This window comes from Cyprinodon variegatus, unplaced genomic scaffold (assembly GCF_000732505.1).
Source record: "Cyprinodon variegatus isolate N-32 unplaced genomic scaffold, C_variegatus-1.0 Scaffold36, whole genome shotgun sequence".
NCBI classification, from domain to species: domain Eukaryota; kingdom Metazoa; phylum Chordata; class Actinopteri; order Cyprinodontiformes; family Cyprinodontidae; genus Cyprinodon; species Cyprinodon variegatus.
In genome coordinates, this window is record NW_015150489.1 from 2,046,550 (window position 1) to 2,065,134 (window position 18,585).

General features: G+C 38.0%; 1 protein-coding gene across 7 annotated transcripts in view; it reads left to right on the forward strand.

The window, feature by feature from the left end:
• LOC107104672 (rap guanine nucleotide exchange factor 6-like) overlaps positions 1–18,585 on the forward strand; it is a 170,093-nt gene that overhangs the window by 50,277 nt on the left and 101,231 nt on the right. For 6 of the 7 annotated variants that reach the window (XM_015404769.1, XM_015404779.1, XM_015404794.1 and 3 more), the window contains exon 5: positions 16,186–16,255. In XM_015404769.1, coding sequence (XP_015260255.1) covers positions 16,186–16,255 — 70 coding nt within the window. Of the gene's footprint in view, positions 1–5,973; positions 6,269–16,185; positions 16,256–18,585 lie in introns of those variants that run through there. The other variant, XM_015404810.1, reaches the window with a different exon arrangement.

Below are 18,585 nucleotides of genomic sequence, written 5' to 3' on the forward strand. Positions count from 1 at the left end.
CAGAGGCAGAAACCAAAGCTTCCTTAACCTTAATAAGGTTGGTTATGATTCTGAAAAGTCCAGTTCTGCTAAAAGATTCTGTTTATTTTTCTGTTTCTAATAGGTATTAAAGGGAGTCTGACTTGTTGATGTGCAGAGTTAAAAATGGCAAAAATGAAACAAATGAAATCCACGAATTAGGAGAAAAAAGCTCTGCCTTTCCTTAACAAAAACATTTAATGTGTTACTCCTTCTTAAGAAGGTCAAGAGTGGTTGTTCTTCTTTGCTGTTGGCTGTTAAGAAAGTTGACACTGCAGGGCTTGTTAGGCCTCAACATGTTTTGCCGTGTCTGTTAGTAAAGTCTCTGGGTCTTTGCCAACGAGCACACTCCTCTTTTTTTCTTTTTCCAAACTAGACTGTTCTGCACCACCTTGATTCACAAAGACTCCAACTGAATGGCTGACCTCTGTTTCACTCTCTATTTAAGTTTGATTCATTGACGTTGTGCCTTATAAGCCCCTCACAATAAACGGTGGACTGAAAATATAAGGAGTGCAGCACAGTTGGCAAGAGACAGATCGGAATGTGCTTTTTCCTTCATTGGCTCCGTTTGGTGATGGACAGGATAATTACTGAAAGACAGTTTGTTTTCCTCTGATTAAATGCCTTAACCAAGAATTCCAAATATTTCTGGATTTATTCATTTCCATTAGCGTGATGTTCTTTTGTTTTTGTCTTTGTTTTTGCTAAGAATAAAAAAAAACTGTTTTGGATGTACAAAAATAGAAATGGTTTTCTAACTCCCTCATTTATTGTCTAAAAAAACAACAAAACTCTTTAATTTAAAAAAAAATCTAAAACGATAGAAGTCTTGATGATCCATGATTGACAATGTCCTGTAAGTGATAAAACCAGGAATACAACTCTAGAGAATATTCAGCTATTACTTTGTAACATTAGTTTTAAGTGCATTTGGGTTATGCAGCAAGAATGTGACTCTGTGGAGGCCTTTTAGAAAATGGTTGAAGAATCTTTGGTCGTAGCTCTAAATCTATTATCTTCCATCACCTTGTTCAGTACCATTTAGGTCGCTTTTTTAATGTAATGAATATCAGACAGTGTCTGATATTGAAAATGATGATCTCACAGTGGGACGGTTGAACAAACCTACATCAGCCAGAATAGAACATAATAATAATGTTGACAAAAGATTAAAGAAGGAATGCTCTGGAGAGGTATTTAGGTGGCTTTACAAAAAGTTCTAATATTTAGTTCTAGAAGGACTCTTCATTGTCCTCCCTTACCTCCAGCACAGACCCCAGTCTGTCGCTGCCCAGCGTTGGTGCTCTCTGCCCGGGTAGATTTACATGAAAGGTACGGCTGAATCCGACCATCACCCAGGGTGACCCAAAGTAATCTACTTTTTCAGCGCTTCCAGGGCTTTTTCATAATTATGGTCCCTTAACACTGATTCATAAAATTTTTGCAGCAGTCGGTAACGTCACGTTTCACCAGTGCTTTTATTCTGAAATGCCGATAGCGAGACTTTGACAGGCAATGCCATTGTGTTGCCAGCGGAAACAGTGGCTCCAAAATGAAGAACCTCGGAGGCTGATGAACTAAAAAATGTAAGCGATTCTAAAACAGCATGGTGATGTCATCGTTCGGCATTAAGAATCACACCATTTTTAAAAACTAATTCAGCAAAAACGACTGTTTCACCTGAACAAATCATGTAGTACTGAAAAAATGTCACAGAAACAAAAGTAGCACACATGATCTTTTTATAGTGTTAATTTTTCTTTTTACAAATGATGATTTTAACTGCACAAGCCTGCCCTAAAGAAGTACCATCCTTTCAGTTTATTTGCTGAGTTTTTTTATGTGGGTGGGGTGTCAGCTTCACGCAGCTGAAGCTCCTCCGATTTGATGTTGCAGTCTGCAGTGTAAACACCGTGCATCTGAAATGCAGAGTGGTTAACTCCCTGCAGTGCTGGTCTAAATCACTGCAGACACCGGGCTCTGTCTGAATGCACCTTTATAGTTCAACATTCAAGGGTCTTATTTTACCAACAACCTTCGTGAATCCTCCAGGTATCAACAAATTGTTTCACCAAAATAAATCTAGAACAAAGTATCAGGTCTATTGTGGTGGTCCCCAAGTTGTCTTGGCTTTGCACATCTAATTACTTTACACATGATAAATTAAACCTGTTTATTCTAATTGTCTAAGAATAGCAGCACTTACAGGAATTAACAAAGCATAAAATTGTCCTACAGAATTATGAGTCGACATACAGCAGCTTTCGTCTCTAAACCAATTAACTTCATTTGTTTCACTTCTCTTTGCCTTCAGTGTGAAGCAGAAGGAAATCCATTAACTGTTTCCTTTTTTTGTTTTCAGTATGTAAGTGTGCAGTTTGCATTTAGTTCTGGGTCAAATGACCAACCCATAGATGAGAGTAATTTATCGGCTAGGTCACCAATCAGCAGCAGTTTAACAACATGACAGCCTGATGGACGCCCTAATTTCCGCTGGTTTCCGCCATGATGATGTTAGCAATCACTGAAACAATACAGACTTTGTTCCCTTCAGTCTCTGTGTTTGGGTGTCAGTAACCCCTGCTTTGCCATTGTTCAAGCTGAAGATCATGGCTTCTGTTAGTTACTGGACATGATGCTCATCTTGTCTCTAGTAGTCTGTTGGGCTTATATGGAAATATTTTGGAAAACAAAACATTTAAGAAGTTTATTTTCTGCCATATTTAAACTTTCTGCTGTACAGAGTGGCATTTAGCTGAAAGCTAAAAAAAAAAAAAATACCTACCTTACAAACACATAAACAGAAACACAAGGTCACATGCAATGCTGCTCCATTTGACATTTATTGTTTTTTTTCCCGGTAATAAATGTTTACATTTAGACTATAAAATATTTGCGTGATTTCAATCATGTAAATAAAGACAAACACAATGAGTCTAAAACGTGAACCTCACTTTTCAGTGATGTGTTGGTTGATGGTATTAGTATTGCAAGTCAAGTCAAGGTAGACAAGCGACTACTTTTAGTAAAATGATATGTGTAAAAAAGCTCCGTCTTTGTTGTGCTGTATTTTGCTGTAATTGAGCTGCCTTATTGGTTTTTGTGTTCAGCTCATCAGTCTAACCTCTGAGGTCCATGATCAGTGGAGCAAACGCAGCCTTTCAATGATCAAGCGTTGGGAAAATACAAAGGGACTGCTTTGTGGCTTACATTTGATTAAATCCTGCACTCACTTGCACTGGGTCAACTAATATTTATTCATTAAAGCTGGATTTCCAGTGGCATACCGGCTTAGATTCCACAGTCTGAATTAAGTTATTTTTCATTGTTTAATTAAGCCAAACCAAAATGTTTATTTCTGAATAAAACGTAGCCATGTTTACATAGTGGTTTATGACAATGCTGTAATTTGAGGCTGTTTAAAGTCATAGGGAAGTCATATTTAAATGTCAAATCATTCTGGCTTAAAAATGTATGTAAATGTGCTCTTTATTGGACGATATTGTCCAAAAAGTTAGAACGTTTCTATAAAAAAAAAAATCCTGTGTTAAAATCTGTGTTGTTTTTCTGTTATTTTATGCAGGCCAGTTAGTATTACTTAAGCTTGTACACCTAAATTTGGCCAATCATATATCAACGGTCATCTGTCAATCTAATTTTTTCGGTCATAGCATCTTGATTCATATGTTGCAGCTAATATATGCAACGGTTGAAATAAGTTGCTAACTGGTAAGCAAGATGCTTCCAATAAACCAGCCACAAACAAACTTGTTTGCGAACCTTCCACCACAACAATCCCATCCCCCTTGATAAATGACCAATCACATTCACTTTATTCACTCGTGTAAAGTCGTGCACCTCTCTGGAGAATTCGTAAATGCAATGTATGGAACAGCTGCTTCCCTACGACTTTAGATATTTACTGTGAATGATTTTAGAGGTGTTGTTAAACTGAACGTATGTGTCTGAGATAGCAGTTATTACCATACAGTCCCTATGGTTGGTGTTATTAAGGGTCCATACAGTCTGGACAAGTACTGACTTTGAATTACACCTTCTTATTGCCATACTAGTTTCCTTCCTTTGTCCCATCCTTCCTTGCTTGGTTCTTTCCCACCTCGGTTCCTTCTTTCTTTGGTTCCTTCCTTTGTACCTTGATTCCTTGGTTTCTTCCTTCCTTTTTTTCCTTCCTTCCTTCGTTCCATCTTTGCTTGCTTAATTCCTTCCTTCTTTGGTTCCTTGGTACCTTGGTTTCTTGTTTCCTTCCTCCCTTTTGTCCTTCCTTCCCACCTTGGTTCCTTCCTTCTTTGGTTCCATCCTTGGTACCTTATTTCTTGGTTTCTTCCCTCCTTTTTTCCTTCCTTCCTTTGTTCCATCCTCGCTTGCTTGGTTCCTTCCTTCTTTGGTTCCTTCCTTGGTTTCTTGGTTCCTTACTTCCTTGGTTCCTTCATTCCTTCCTCCCTTTCTTCCTTTTTCCTTCCTTCCTTTCTTCCATCCTTGCTTGCTTGCTTCCTTCCCTCCTTGGTTTCTTCCTTCCCTCCTTGGTTTCTTCCTTCTTTGGTCCCTTCATTGGTTCCTTGGTATCTTGGTTTCTTGCTTCCTTCCTACCTTTTTTCTTTCCTTCCTTTGTTCTGTTATTCCTTGCTTTCTCCCTTCCTTCTTTGATTCCTTCCCTGGTACCTAGGTTCCTTGGTTCCTTTTGTCTTTCCTTCCTTTATTCCTTCCTATAAAACATGTAGCAGCCCTACCACTCATTTGAGTCTCTTAGGCTACGTTCAGCATGAAGTTACCCAAATCCGATTTTTTTTTTTTTTGCCCAATTGCGACCTGGATCTGATGTTTTCATGGCAGTCTGAACAACACAGATCTGATTTTTTCCAATCCAACACAGGCCACTTGGCTATGTGGTCCTGAATCTGATACGAATCTGATCTTTTCAAATGCGACCTGTCTGAACATTCAGATCGCATTCATCCGACCTGAACGCCATTAGTAACCGAAATAGATCACTGTATTCCTTCTTGCTACAATGAAGCAGCAAGAAAAACAACAACCATGGCAGACGATGATGCGGAGAGTAGTATTTTTTTAAGCATCTTGAAGAGATTGAGGTTTTAAGGTTTGGAAAACACGAAGCACGCTGGCTTGTGACGTCATTGCGTCCTTTAATGCGCATGCGGGACACATAAGTTGTATGAATGCAGTTTACACAGGAAATCGCATGCAAGTTGCATATATTCGGAAATGTGAACGGCAACGCAAAATAATCTGATTGCACAAAGAAATCGGAATTGCGCATCAAGGCCTGCAGTGTGAACGTAGCCTTTTTGGCTGGTCAAGCTGATTCTTTTCATTATCCTATATCTGTCAGACTTTTAACCAAACAGATCTGTGATCACAGCAGTTGTTATTTCCCTTCTCTGTTACTGCTAAACCATAAGTATAAAAATTTTACTTTATTAAGTATGTGCATACTTCCTCCTTTGTGATACTGCTAAAAAAATAAATCCTCTGACTTAGCAGAACTGAATAACCGCAGCAGTTACTTCAGCCTGTTATGGTTCAGATGAGTGGTTTTCAAATCTTGTATTGGTTAGTAGGAACTGACCTGCTAGCAGAGTGGAGCTGACCTACTAACAACACCCTCAGGGTACTTAGGGCTGCCTGAGTGTCATTCCACTGTGGGTCAGTTGATACACGAGTCTGCGGCGGGGTGGTGGGGTATTGCTGCCATGCAAAAGACCAGAGGTGGGTGTGTGTGGAGTTTTGGCTGCAGAATGGGGGGGGGGGTCAAAGCAGGAGCTAATAGGAGTGGTTGTGTGTGTGTGAAAGAGAGAGAGAGAGGAATGCGGAACCCCTGGTAGAGCAGGGGATGGCCATGTGTTCCTGAGCAGCCTGCCGCCTGGAGCCCAGAAACACATCCAGGCAGGAAATGAGACTACACACATACACACACTGTCACACACACACAGAAACACACACCTTGTTGAAGCAAGCGGACAGCCAGAAGTGAATAGAAAGAGAACAAACTCCTTCCTCTGTTAAAGACAAACTAAAAGACTAATATCTTCCTACTTCTGCTTTCTGGGAAAACTTCTCTCTTGCATGCTCAAGAGCTTGAGGCAGCCACAATCGGATCTGATTTTGGATTATTTGAATGCTGAACTTTCGCCCCTCCTTGCTGTGGATGACATGCTTCATATCAGAAGGAATACAAAGACTTGGATCCCTAATATATCAATTCCTGGTTGGTAACCTTTAACTTTTCGTGTCTGTCTCTGTATCTGGGTTCACTGCTGACTTCATCAGTCGGTGTTTATTTGGTTTAAAACTCCCTCACCCTTTTCCTTACGCCTTCTTTACCCCAGCATGATTCATTTCCTGCCTGCCATCATTCAAACGACTGGAAAGCCAGGAACTCCCTGTGGCGCTGTTGCAGGAAAACTGAAAACCGCTGGGCTTCATAGAAACAAAGCTAACTCTTGTATTTTCTGTCTTTATCTGCTTTAATTATCAACAAGAGAAATGTTCTTTTCTCAATTTACAGTCAGCAGTAAACACATCTGAAAGACATAGACACTGGATTTATTTATTTATTTGTTTTTGACATTGTTACAGCTACAAACTGTACTGCTTCCTAATCGCATTTTGCATGGAAGATCAAAACAGAAAAGAGAATATATCAAAGGGTTCAAATTTGTTACTGAAATAAAAAGTGTGGCATGCATTTGTATTTATCCTAATTTATTGTGATGATAAAATCTAACATAACTTGCCTTCGTTAGCAACTCTATTAGTGATGCTGTTTCATGGTCAACTCCATTTACTAAGAGCTTTTTCTGTGTTTTCACAGTTTCACTTCCTTAAATCTCCACAGTTGGTCTAAATCTCTTGAATTATTTGAGCCTCTCGTTCAACAAGTGCAAATTTACAGCAAGATGGTGTAAAAACATCCAAGCAGTGAATGAGGGTTCACTTATCAATCTTTAATGATACCTTGACTTGTTCCTTTGGAGTGTAGAAGCAGCTGTTGTTGGCACTTTCCCCGAACAACCTAATGCATCATTCCTTTCAGCCTCTTTGGTCTGTTTCTTCACTGTCCTGGTGGTCTTTTTGAAAAACAGAACAGAACAGCCTGTCAGGAAGCATGTCTGTCGTAGGTTAGTGTGTGCATGAGTTAGGACTGTGAGTGTGAACCAGCCAAGCGTGAAAACCAGTGGTTCTGAGGAGAAGAAAAGCTTAAGTTGTACATGTGAGTCCTGTGCTTTGCTCGCACTTTTTCAAAGCTGTTTAGCATCGTTTTCAGTAAGTTTATGATATTTGTTAAGACGACGAGAATTTGGAGAATGTGGTCTGTTCACTGATGGTATGTTTACTGATAGTTCAGCATGAAACAATGTTGTCCGTTCATTTCAATTAAACAAGTCTGACCAGATGGCTAGGGGTAGCTATGCAGGTATTTTCAAAACAAGGTTTTCCACCAAAGATCCTCATCCCACCAGTCAAAAACGTGTTTAAAGGTTAATGATCACACATTTCTATGATGGTGGTGTCAATTATTGATCAATAATAAGTAAAGTAAGTAGAAAATAGAATAGAAAATCTCTTTATTGTTTGGGAAATTGTGGTGTTTACAGCAGCAAAAGGTTATAGTAGAAGTGGTCACACAATTTGCACCTTAGAAAAGTGAATAAAATAAACAGATGGGGGAAAAAAACGATTATTGTAGTGTACATTCCAAAAAACTTAAAAAAACAAACCGCTGGTTTTTGTTTTCCAAGTTTGAAGATGTTTCGCTTCTATCCAGGAAGCTTTTTCTAATCAAAATGTCGTCTCATTGCTTCCTGGAAGTACTATGACCTGCATGACTGAGAACCTTCACCAGCATATGGTACTGTACACAGTTTTTACAATATAAATACTCTGTATCGGGAGAATAAAAAGCAATAACAATGTGAAAAATAGCAGCAACACAGATGTATAAAAAAAGGGCTGTATCAATCTAACTGAAAAATGAAAAATATCAATCAAACTCATTTATCTTTCTTTCATTGTTAAATCTTGTTTGGCTAAACCAGGCTACATAAGCTGAACAGGTAGCCAGTCTCATTAAATCAGCTAATAATCAAGAGATCTATTTATTTGAGAAGTTCAATAAAAAGTGAAACTTGTATAAAAAAATCATTATATGATAATCTCATCTTTATTTTGAAGCTGATTAAGGTGTATGATTTACCAAACACTTCAAAAACTATCCACATTAATAAAAAAGTGAGGTTAAATGGAGGGAAGAAAGCACAGAGGTTCTGTATCTCTATCGGTAACAGTTTACTGAGCCATATTATGTGCTGATGTTTGTCAACTTTGTTGTTTTATCTTGTGCAAAGTAAGCGGCCTAATAGGACATATTGGAGCTCTTCCTTTTTATCTCCAGTTTGATTAGAGCCATGGTCTCACAGTAAGAAATACCTGCTTTAGTGGCTGTGCTATCATTGAACTGACTGATCAGGAAACATAACAGACAAGCTGACCTTAATATCTAACTGAATCTGTGGCGAATTGTCGAGAGGAAGCAGAACATTGACATGATTCTGAGTATTCTGTTTTCATCAGTTATCCAACAGTAATTTAATTATTAGCTCATGATTCTGGCTCTTGTCATTCTCCTCATGTAATGAATGATGTGAAACTATTTATATATAAACCCCTATCTGTTCAGGAGTGGGTAAGCACTGGTAGGAAAACAGTTTCCCAGTCATCTTTCACGAAGAGGTTGAAGATGCAATGACTGCTAAAAATAAAAAAAAGTCTACAAATAAGAAAAACAGGAGAAACTTTATATAAACCAACTATACCCTGAAGAACTTTTCATTTCACTTCTTTCTTTAGTTGACCTGTCATGTAATAATAGTTGTGTGATATTTGGCACTGGTTGACACATTGCCGGTATCCGCAGGCTTTGGCAGCCTCCTTATGGTGGTTGTGAATGTGTGTGGTCATAGTGATTGCTGGCTGTCATGGTTTGTTGCTCAAAGCCCTGCAGCTGTCACTGGACCTCATCTGAACCCATTTCTGCCTCTGCCAACTACTTGTTTCTCCAGGAAGAGGAGGGAGGTAAATCACTGACCTGCTCAAGTGCAGCACAGGCAAATCTGGTCTGATGGTGGAGGAGATTTTCCTCTTTCAGATGATGAATGTGTGACTCTCTGGGTGCTGCTTGATTTAGGGAAAGAACTGATGATCACAGTATTATTGGTTAAAAACCAAATTGACTTGAACAACAAAATGACATTAATTCCTTATAAAAAGTGGCTGCACAGGATGGTAAATTTGACTTAAATATTTTAAGGTTTAGTTAAATGAGAAAAAAGGAAAAGTTAGAATCAAATATTTATTTTTCTTTACTTTATTGCAATCTATATTCTAAAGGTTAAATCCTACTATAAATAGATTCACTTTCATGTAAAATCTATCTTTTTTTTTTTTTTTATAATTCGTGATTGTGTATATATTAGGGCTGCTACTACAGATTATTTTGCAAATATTTAGCAATATTTGTGAGACATTTGTTGATAATTTTTTTTGATTAATCTATTTATAATTAGATAGCAAAAGGTTCCCAAAAGATTTTTTTTTTATGAAATTAAACCAGGGCAATAATGGATTCATCTGTTTAATGATTTCGTCCCTAATGTGTGTGTGTTTATATATATATATATATATATATGTATATGTGTGTGTATGTATAATTTAATTGAAAGGTGAAAAAAAACACAACTGAATTTTGAGTTTTTTTTTCTTCAAATAATTGCATCTACTGATGCATTGATTCCCAAAGTTGGTGCTGTGACCCCACTGGGATGCCTGATCAACCAAACTAAATAATAGTGCTGAAAGATATAAAATCATCACTTAAAAATTGACATACCCAAGAACTTTGGTCGTTCATGCAGTTTCTAATCTCATTATATTCTTAGTTAATCAATTATGTGGAAATGCTTGTTTACTTAACTGCTAATTTGGGTCATTGGTTGACTCTGGTACCATTTGAGGGTCAGAGGTGGAAAAGTTTGGGAACATCTTCATTAATTCATCATTCAATGCAATTGTCTCTTTTTATCTCTCTATCTGTCCATCCGAAACATCTGTCTTGAATTCACTCTAAATTTTTGTATCTTAGAAAATAGCTAAAAAGCAACGTCACTTCTTCAAACTCGGCAGGAAGCTAAGCTGCCATCTCACCATAAAATATCCTGTTGTGTAATATTTTCCTCCCCAAGCTGTAGGATTTGTGTTATCTGGAATGTTCCTTGTTTTTTTTTTTAACATTCCTGTATTTAACCGAGAGGTCGTAATGTAGATGGGAGGTTAAATTTTCAAAGAAAACACACTTGTTCAAGACAGGAGCGGCATAAATCAGAAATAAAGATCAACATTTGTGGATAAAAACATTCATCTGAAAATATCGGATGACTTGCTTGTTTTTTGACTTCTAGTAACAGCATTTATTTTACCATTTCAACTTCCATTTACATTAACAAGAAAAAGCAGATTATTATTTATTTAACTTAAAATTCAGCAACCAAAGAACTGCTGTATGCTGGTATTTCAATGACAGCAGCAGCAATGCTGGACCTAAGTGAGAAATCTTCTGACACATTATTGAGCTTTTTTTCAATATGTAAATCATTTAGTGCAGGAAATTGTTGCTTCAGGCTGAAGTTTGGCTACATTCTGACAACAGAGATCCACAAACATATTCAGACCAGGATTGGTTGTCATTTTATGAAAGGACTCAAACATACGCTCTGTTTGTCACCAATGTTTGACTCAAAGCTGTTAATTTTTCTACTGCTGCAGGTGAGCAGTGGCTGGAGGAAAAATCAGAAATGATCGGGCAAACGACAGAAACGTAAAAACTGCAGCTCTGCTGTGTTTCCTTTTCTCACAGCTGGTTGTTTTTCTCTTGTGCTGATGTTAACTGTGTATCATGCAGACTTATAGAGTGGAGGATTGGATTGGCCAGACAGGGACCAGGCATCCCGTGTCAGTGGAGTGTAGAGAGATCTGTCGGAGTGGGACTGACCTCTTCTGGCTGAGCTCTCTGAGGCCAGCAGACTGAATTACTCTTTGCAGTGCTTTTGAATTTACATCGTTTTGTAGATTTAGAATAAAAACACAAAACAGATCCTATTGTTTTTTTCCTGTATGTCTTTCTATACATTTTGTCAGTTTATCAAAAGCCTTCGAGCTAAGCACCTCCACCATGATCAGTTCATAATGGTTTGAATCTGCTGTGAGTACTTTAGTGCACTTTGATGATGTGCATAAGTGGAGATTATCTTTTATTCCATTCATTTTATCTTGAATTCAAAGAAAAACCGTTACATTTTCTTTGAAGTAAGAAGATCAGAATAAAGCTAAATCCGAAATATTTCAGCGCCAAGATGGATTTATTCCTTCCTGCAGTCATTCTGAATGTACACATTTTCTAGTGATTCTCATAAATAACTCCCCAATATGCTACTGTGCAGCATGCCACTCCCCCCTCCATGCTTCACAACTGGTGGACAGCCCTTTCCAACAGATATGTTTGCTCTTCAGTGCTTAGATAATTTACTTTTATAATCCTTGTAATATTATTTGAGAAATCCTGGTCTTCCTCTTCATCACTTCTGTCTGTTAAACTTTAATCTGACTCTTATGTTCCTGTAGAGAGTGATGGATTCCTCTTTTAGCACATTCAATGTAGGTTAAACTTGTCACTTTATTTCTGTGCAGAGATGCTCTTTCATATCCCAGTACGTCCCACTGTTACATGTTTGGGGTTTATTGACCTTTCTCCTCCATCTTTGGGTCTATATTCAGGGTCAACCTGCTTGGACAGCCAGACCCAGGCATGATGGCAGCTAGTGCATCTCCTTTACTGTTAATTATTTGTCTTTCTGTAAAATGACTAATTTCCAGTTATTTTTAGACCTCATTAAACCACTACCAGATGGCAAAGTTGCCTAAATCTTTTTTAGACAGTATTTTCACTCACAACAAATTGACTGTTGGATGTTTCTTCTGAATGTTATATAGTTGTCAGCAAATGCCTCTGATACGATGTGCAACTTGAACTGTTTGAAGTAGTTACTATAACTGTGCGTCTGTCTGTTTACTCCTCACCAGAAGTTGGATATTTGTAAACTATGTTGAAGTTTGGAAGCTCTTCTCTCCAAGTGTCAGATGTTTTCTTTTATATTCATCAAAACCTTAAATTGACTAAATGCTCAAATAAACAGAAAGTTTTATAGGGAATGTTTTGAAATGACTGCATACTTTGATGTATGAATTATGAAAATGTTTTCTCCTAATTCCTGTATTTTCTGTTGTATTCAGAGTTGCGACCCTCTGACAAAGAACCTAGAGCCGTTTTCACTTCTGTTATAATCAGAAGGTCAAACCTCTAAAATATGAGAGAACTTATCAGATCATTTTGATGCGAGCTTTCAAAATGCAAGCAGAACAGTTCTGTGTGCTGGGACCAGAGGATGGGTCGTACAGCGATATGCTTAAAGACATCTGATGCCCTGAAGGCCTCATTGAAAGATGCCAGGAAACCCTTTGCTCTATTAGGAATATTTCTTTTTGCAGCTGACTGACATGTGACCCCCAATGGAGGGAAGTAAGAAACAGCTGATTACAGAAGATAAATTGGGTTACTGCTGCACGGAGAATAGGGAAAATGTGGGAAATATAAACATTCAGTTGAATGTTTCTGATTTATTTATTTTTTTTCAGTTTAGTCTTCTTTAACCTTTTTGGCTCCTTCTATTTCTGATAGTGCTGACGTCTGCTATTAGAGTCAAAATATATGAAGTAGTTTATATGATCCCCACATTGAACCTCTGACACGTCAGATTTTTTTCAAGCTTAAAGAGGAACGCCGTTTTTTTTTTTACATTTGGCCCTTGATTTTACGTTATTTTATCATGTTTTACTCACCCATATGAGTTTTTTGTCATTTGGAGCTGTTCTGAAGATATTCCGTTAGGTTATATCCAAGTAACGTCTTCCTATGAGCAATCGACTTAAAGGCACAAAATAAACTGTTCATAATTTATTCTTTATGGTACGCCAGCATTCATTACATGTAGGCGAATCACTGTCCCCCAGACATCCGCGGTTATATTTTTTATATTTATATGTTTTAAAAACAAAGCAGCGTGTGTATGACGTCATCCGCGCGCCGGACTGGAGTCGTAACAGGAAGCCCGGGCCACAGGCGGCTATGCTCTACCCCTTCTATTCATTCGGCGAGCTAATCTAAATCGTTCAATTCCATTTTAAGAGCGAGATCATCTGTGGTAGCAGCACTAGACATCTTCCAGGCATGTGAGTAAAACTAGCAGCAGTTCAGCGGACAGGATGAATGAACGGTAACCGGCGCGCGCGGATGACGTCATACACAATCCGCTTTGTTTTTAAAAGATATAAATATAAAAAATATAACCGCGGATGTCTGGGGGACAGTGATTCGCCTACATGATATCAATGCTGGCGTACCATAAATGATAAATTATGAACAGTTTATTTTGTGCCTTCAACACGTTGCCCAAAGGAAGACGTTACTTGGATATAACCTAATGGAATATCTTCAGAACAGCTCCAACTGACACAAAACTAAAATGGGTGAGTAGAACATGATGTAATAACGTAAAATCAAGGGCCCAATGTAAAAGAAAAACGGTGTTCCCCTTTAATTGCAGTTTAGTTTCTTATAATAAAATGGAAACTGATTTGTTCCTCCTTCAGTTGGACGCTTTCATTCTTTTTTATTTTTATTTTTTTTAAGATTGTTGGACGTTGCTTGGAATTTTTTGTCCAAAGTGAAAGTTAGTTTGTGAGACTAAGAAGAAAAGAAGATCTTATTAATGTCTTCATTCATTTCTAAGAAGACTGACATGTATTCCATCCCTAAATCATGACTTTGAGCAATACACTGTTTCTAAGCTGCATCTCAGAATGAAACAGAATGCAGAAGGAAAACAGAAAATAAAAGGAGACGTGTAGTGGGATAGACCAGGGTTTCTTAACCCTTCTCCTCATGGCCCACTGTCCTTCATGTGTCTCTACCCGAGCACACCTGATTCAAATGATTGCATTTTACCTCCTTTGCAGCTATGGAATGCTGTAAAAGCCTCTTGATCACCTTTTCATTCAGTTCAGGAGTGTAAAGGCAGGGAAACACCTCAAACTTGTAGGACAGAGGGCCCTGAGGACCAGGGTTAAGAAACTCTGGGCTGGACATTTTCAGATAAGCAGATGAGAGAAACAGGACTATCTTGGAGGCATTTTAGTGAGTTAGATTTGAAAATAAGCACCATTAATGGAGATGAGAAGTGATCCAATCAAGCAGAAGCAAGTAAATCAAAAATAATTCACTAACATTGTTTTAAACCTGTACATTGTAACGTCTTAGACGTTTTTCTGGAACTCTGCACGACTTTATGATTGCGTTCAGCCGATCCTTGAAGAAATGAGAATAAAAAAAGTAAAACTTTTTTCCTTTTTTCTGTTTATATGGTGAAACACACTGAGGAGGCATTAAGAAATACAGACAAAAAAAAGCTTATTTCAGGTTTTGTTTGATGACCTTGCAAAGGTATTCATGCAGTTTTCTGGGGGGGTTTAGGTTTCACAGAATGAGCAAACAGTTCAATGTTTTTTGTTTTACATCTCAGGCGTACATCTCTGTGGAAAAGTGTTTCCCAAACTTTTTTTTGACTTGTGTAGCCCTTTGAGCATATTGTCTTACCATGAGTATCCTTCTCAGTCAAAAGTATTGATGATTGTCCAAAAGTGGAACGTATAATGACTGATTATTAAATAAAAAACTATTTTACTTAGTCTGCTTGAATTTTTTAATTTGTTTAAAAAAAAAAAAAACATAGATATGTTGCCTGGAAGTTAGTAAGGAATTAGAATAAATACAAACTAAAATCATATTGTAAGCCTGTGTTTATAAAACTGGAGCTCATCTGAGTAACTCCCTTATAATATTTAAACTTGATAAATTGGGAACAGCAATTATAGTCAGACTGATTGATGATCAGTTTTTCTTTGTTTTGATCAAGAGGCATGAGCTGCTTTGATGAGCTCTGATAGATCAGTGTGAAAAACAGCTGATATCAGGCCGTTCTCTACATCCAGTCTGTTCCTCTGCTGGGTTATGATGTGCTTCACAGCTGAAGGTGAACTCAAAGGAAAATACGTACTTTTTTGTTTGTTGTTCCTCACAAAAAAAAAAAAAAAAAAAAAAAAAAAAAAAAAAAACAGAGCCAGCCCTTTTTTATTTTACTTTATTTACAAAGAAATAAAATATTCTCATTTACCCCTTGCAATGCACTCACAGACCACTAGGGGTACGAATACCCATGATCAGTTGATCATCATCTTTTCCTTTTATTTCTGTACCTCCTTTTGTTGATTAGTATTCATATTCTGAATGAGATAAATGTCTTTCTTTGTTGCTCAATATATAACAAAGTGTGAAAAGGTTCTTTTTACACTTGGACAACTTTATTGTAATATTGTATACACAGAGTGTATACAAAATAAAATTTCATTTATACAGCCAGGCTCAAAGTATACCTTTACAATTTGCCCTAAGATGAACACTTTACTTTGAAGAGTTTAATTTTCATGGCTTTTGCATGAAAAACATCAGGAAAAAAACCCTATGGTTTTGTACATTATTATTATTGTTTTAAACATTAATAAACTATTTATTTAAGAAGAAATGCATAGCTATCTTTGTATTATGGGAGTTAAATCTGATAAAGCAGTATTAGTTATTCTTCTGCACACAGATGAACTTATATTGACTCAAATGTACATGTCGGGTTGCTAGATTCACTTCCAACAGATGTAACTCCTCTAGTTAAAGATATTCAGCACATAAATCAGTATCATTTTACATGTAATGATGCTTCAGTGTAATGATTTGGGTAATTACTGTCATTTAAGGGCCCCTAATGCTGGGGTTTGTCTGTGGGTGGGCGCCTGGGATTGAATGCATCTGCCCCTGTGGTCATCGCAAGCAGACGGTCTCATCTTTGCCTGAGGTCTGTTTTTATTTAATACTCACGTGTATTTTTTTGTCCGTTCTCTCTGCAGTTTTGGGAAGCAGCTGGGGGGCAGGCGAGGCTGTGAATGCATCACTTTGGAGCCATCAGAAATGATTGTGGTGGGTATAGATGCTGCTCGCTCTCTCTTTTTTTTTTTTTTTCTCAACTTGTTTTCCCTTTTCTCTCTCCCTCTCAGCTCTCCTCACTTTTATCCCTCCGTCCCTCCTGTGCTGCCCTTTGATATCAGTCCCTTTTTTCATCTTTATTTGATGTTTGCGTGTTTCCTGCTATATTGTTCTCTCACATCCTTCTCTTTTATCAGCCTCCTTTTTTACTTTCCTCCCGTGTCCTGACAGGGCTGCTAAAGCATATTGTGATAGTGACCCACGTTTCCAACAGTTTTTAAAAATGCTTTTGCATTCGTGTTTTCTTTTAAATCTAGCTGGTCTTCTTTTCTTCTTGATTTTCTAGCTTGTTGTAATTCACAGGCTTGCTCTAACAGACAGATGACCTATTGTGTTACACTGATATCATCCTTTAGCTGTAATGTTTAGATTGCAGAGGATTTTTTTTGGTATAGATTAGCTCAATCTTTGCAGATTTTACTCTCACTATGAGTCTCTCTTGGAAAAGAAAAAATTTCTCACCTTGTTTCTATCATAACCTCCATCTGGCCAAAACGTTAATATGTTTTTTTGTTGTTTTTTTTTGTTTTTCAGCACTAAATCTACTATCTGATAAAGATGAAAAATGTCAAAGATTAGTATTCAACAGAAAAAGTCTCTTTCCTTCCACAGAGGAACTGCTGGTTACTAAAGCTGCGTTCATACCAAACGCAGCAGAAGCAGCGAGTTTACATGCAAAGTCAATGGTTGACGCGCGTCAAGGCAAAGCAAAATGTCCCGCAGCGCGTTTTGAGTAGCAGGCACAGCGTGTCTGAGCAGCTGAAGCAGCGCGTCTGGAGCTTTTGAGCATCTGACGCCTGCAACGCGCAGCAAACGCGCTGCTGCTCGAGATGGGAAAATTTTACTTTTGCTGCTCGAAAGTGCCGCATCAACCAATCAGAAGACAGACACATCTCTGATGATACAGATCACTGTGATCAGTCCTCTGAAACAATTTATTAACACCTAAATTAACTTAAAATGCTGAAACCTGCCGACAAAACATGTTCGCTTTTATTATCCTGGTGTCTGCAGTTTGGATTACGGACATGAAAACCGCTTTCCAGTCGCCGCGGCGAACCGCGAGGCGGCAGAGGCTGCTGTTGAATGGGATTCCTACTGACACCGCAAAGTATGCAGTCAGTGGAGGTCTGAGCGGCGCCGACAGAAATAATATTGGAAGGCAGGATGGTAATCAGGATAAACTGGCTGCACTGATTAAGTTTTCAGGTGGATTTTCCCACTTAAAAACATAATAAAACTACTTTATTCCCACTAATTACAGCTGCCAGGCAAAGAAAGGATAGTGTAGCTCCGCCCAACGTGCGTCAGAGCCACTTTGCCACCGCGCAGCCTGAGCAGCAAAGCTGCTTCAGCCGTGCATCAGAACTAAACTGGTACAAGCAGTAAAAAGGAAGCAGCTGACGGCTTTTTGCTGCTTCTGCTACGTTTGGTCTGAACAAAGCTTAAGACTTCTGACATTAAATGTTGCCACTGATCCTCCATCTGTCATTATTCATCCTTGACCACACCTGTCAGTACAAATACTGTAGATGGAGAATGATTAGTTCCACCCTGTTTCTGCATAATCGCATTTTCATTTGATCATGGAGGTTTCTGAGCAGTGTCATCCGCTGCCTAGCAGCTGTTTGGCACATGATTCAAACAGACTGACATTCAGCAGGGAGTGCATGCACTTGGTTCTGTGTAGATCTAGTGCTGTGTCTCAGGCTAATTTCTAATAGTTCAATACAAAGCCTAAGAAAGTTACTTATGAAATGCAAACTCACCCATAAATGAAATAAGTCTTTTTATTTGCCCCTTTTCTTCTGGTTACAGGATCTGTATACTTAAAAATTAATTGTGGTAGCTGTATTCGTTATCTGGGGTGCAAATAAATGGGCTGCCTTCCAATAGCTTTAAAACTCTAACATGAGCTACATGAGAGTCATGCATTAGTACTTTATCTCTAGGCTCCATTTATGCTTCATTATACCTTCTTTTTTACCCTTCGTATTCAGGATGATGTAAAACATTCCAGTGCATAATTTCTTTCTCCATCAATTTAATTGTCAGTGCATTCAAATCACTTAAATTCTTGTTTTACACATTCCATATTTAAATTCTCTCTGATGTATAAATATGTAATAATTCACGCTCAGCTTAAATATTTAACATGTTTTGTTCCGTTAAAGAAAATTTGGAGCCGTTCCCCAAACGAACGTCCAATCAGCGTTGGCTTTGAGGTGGGTTGAGGTGTGACGCAACGAGAAGCGCGACAGTTC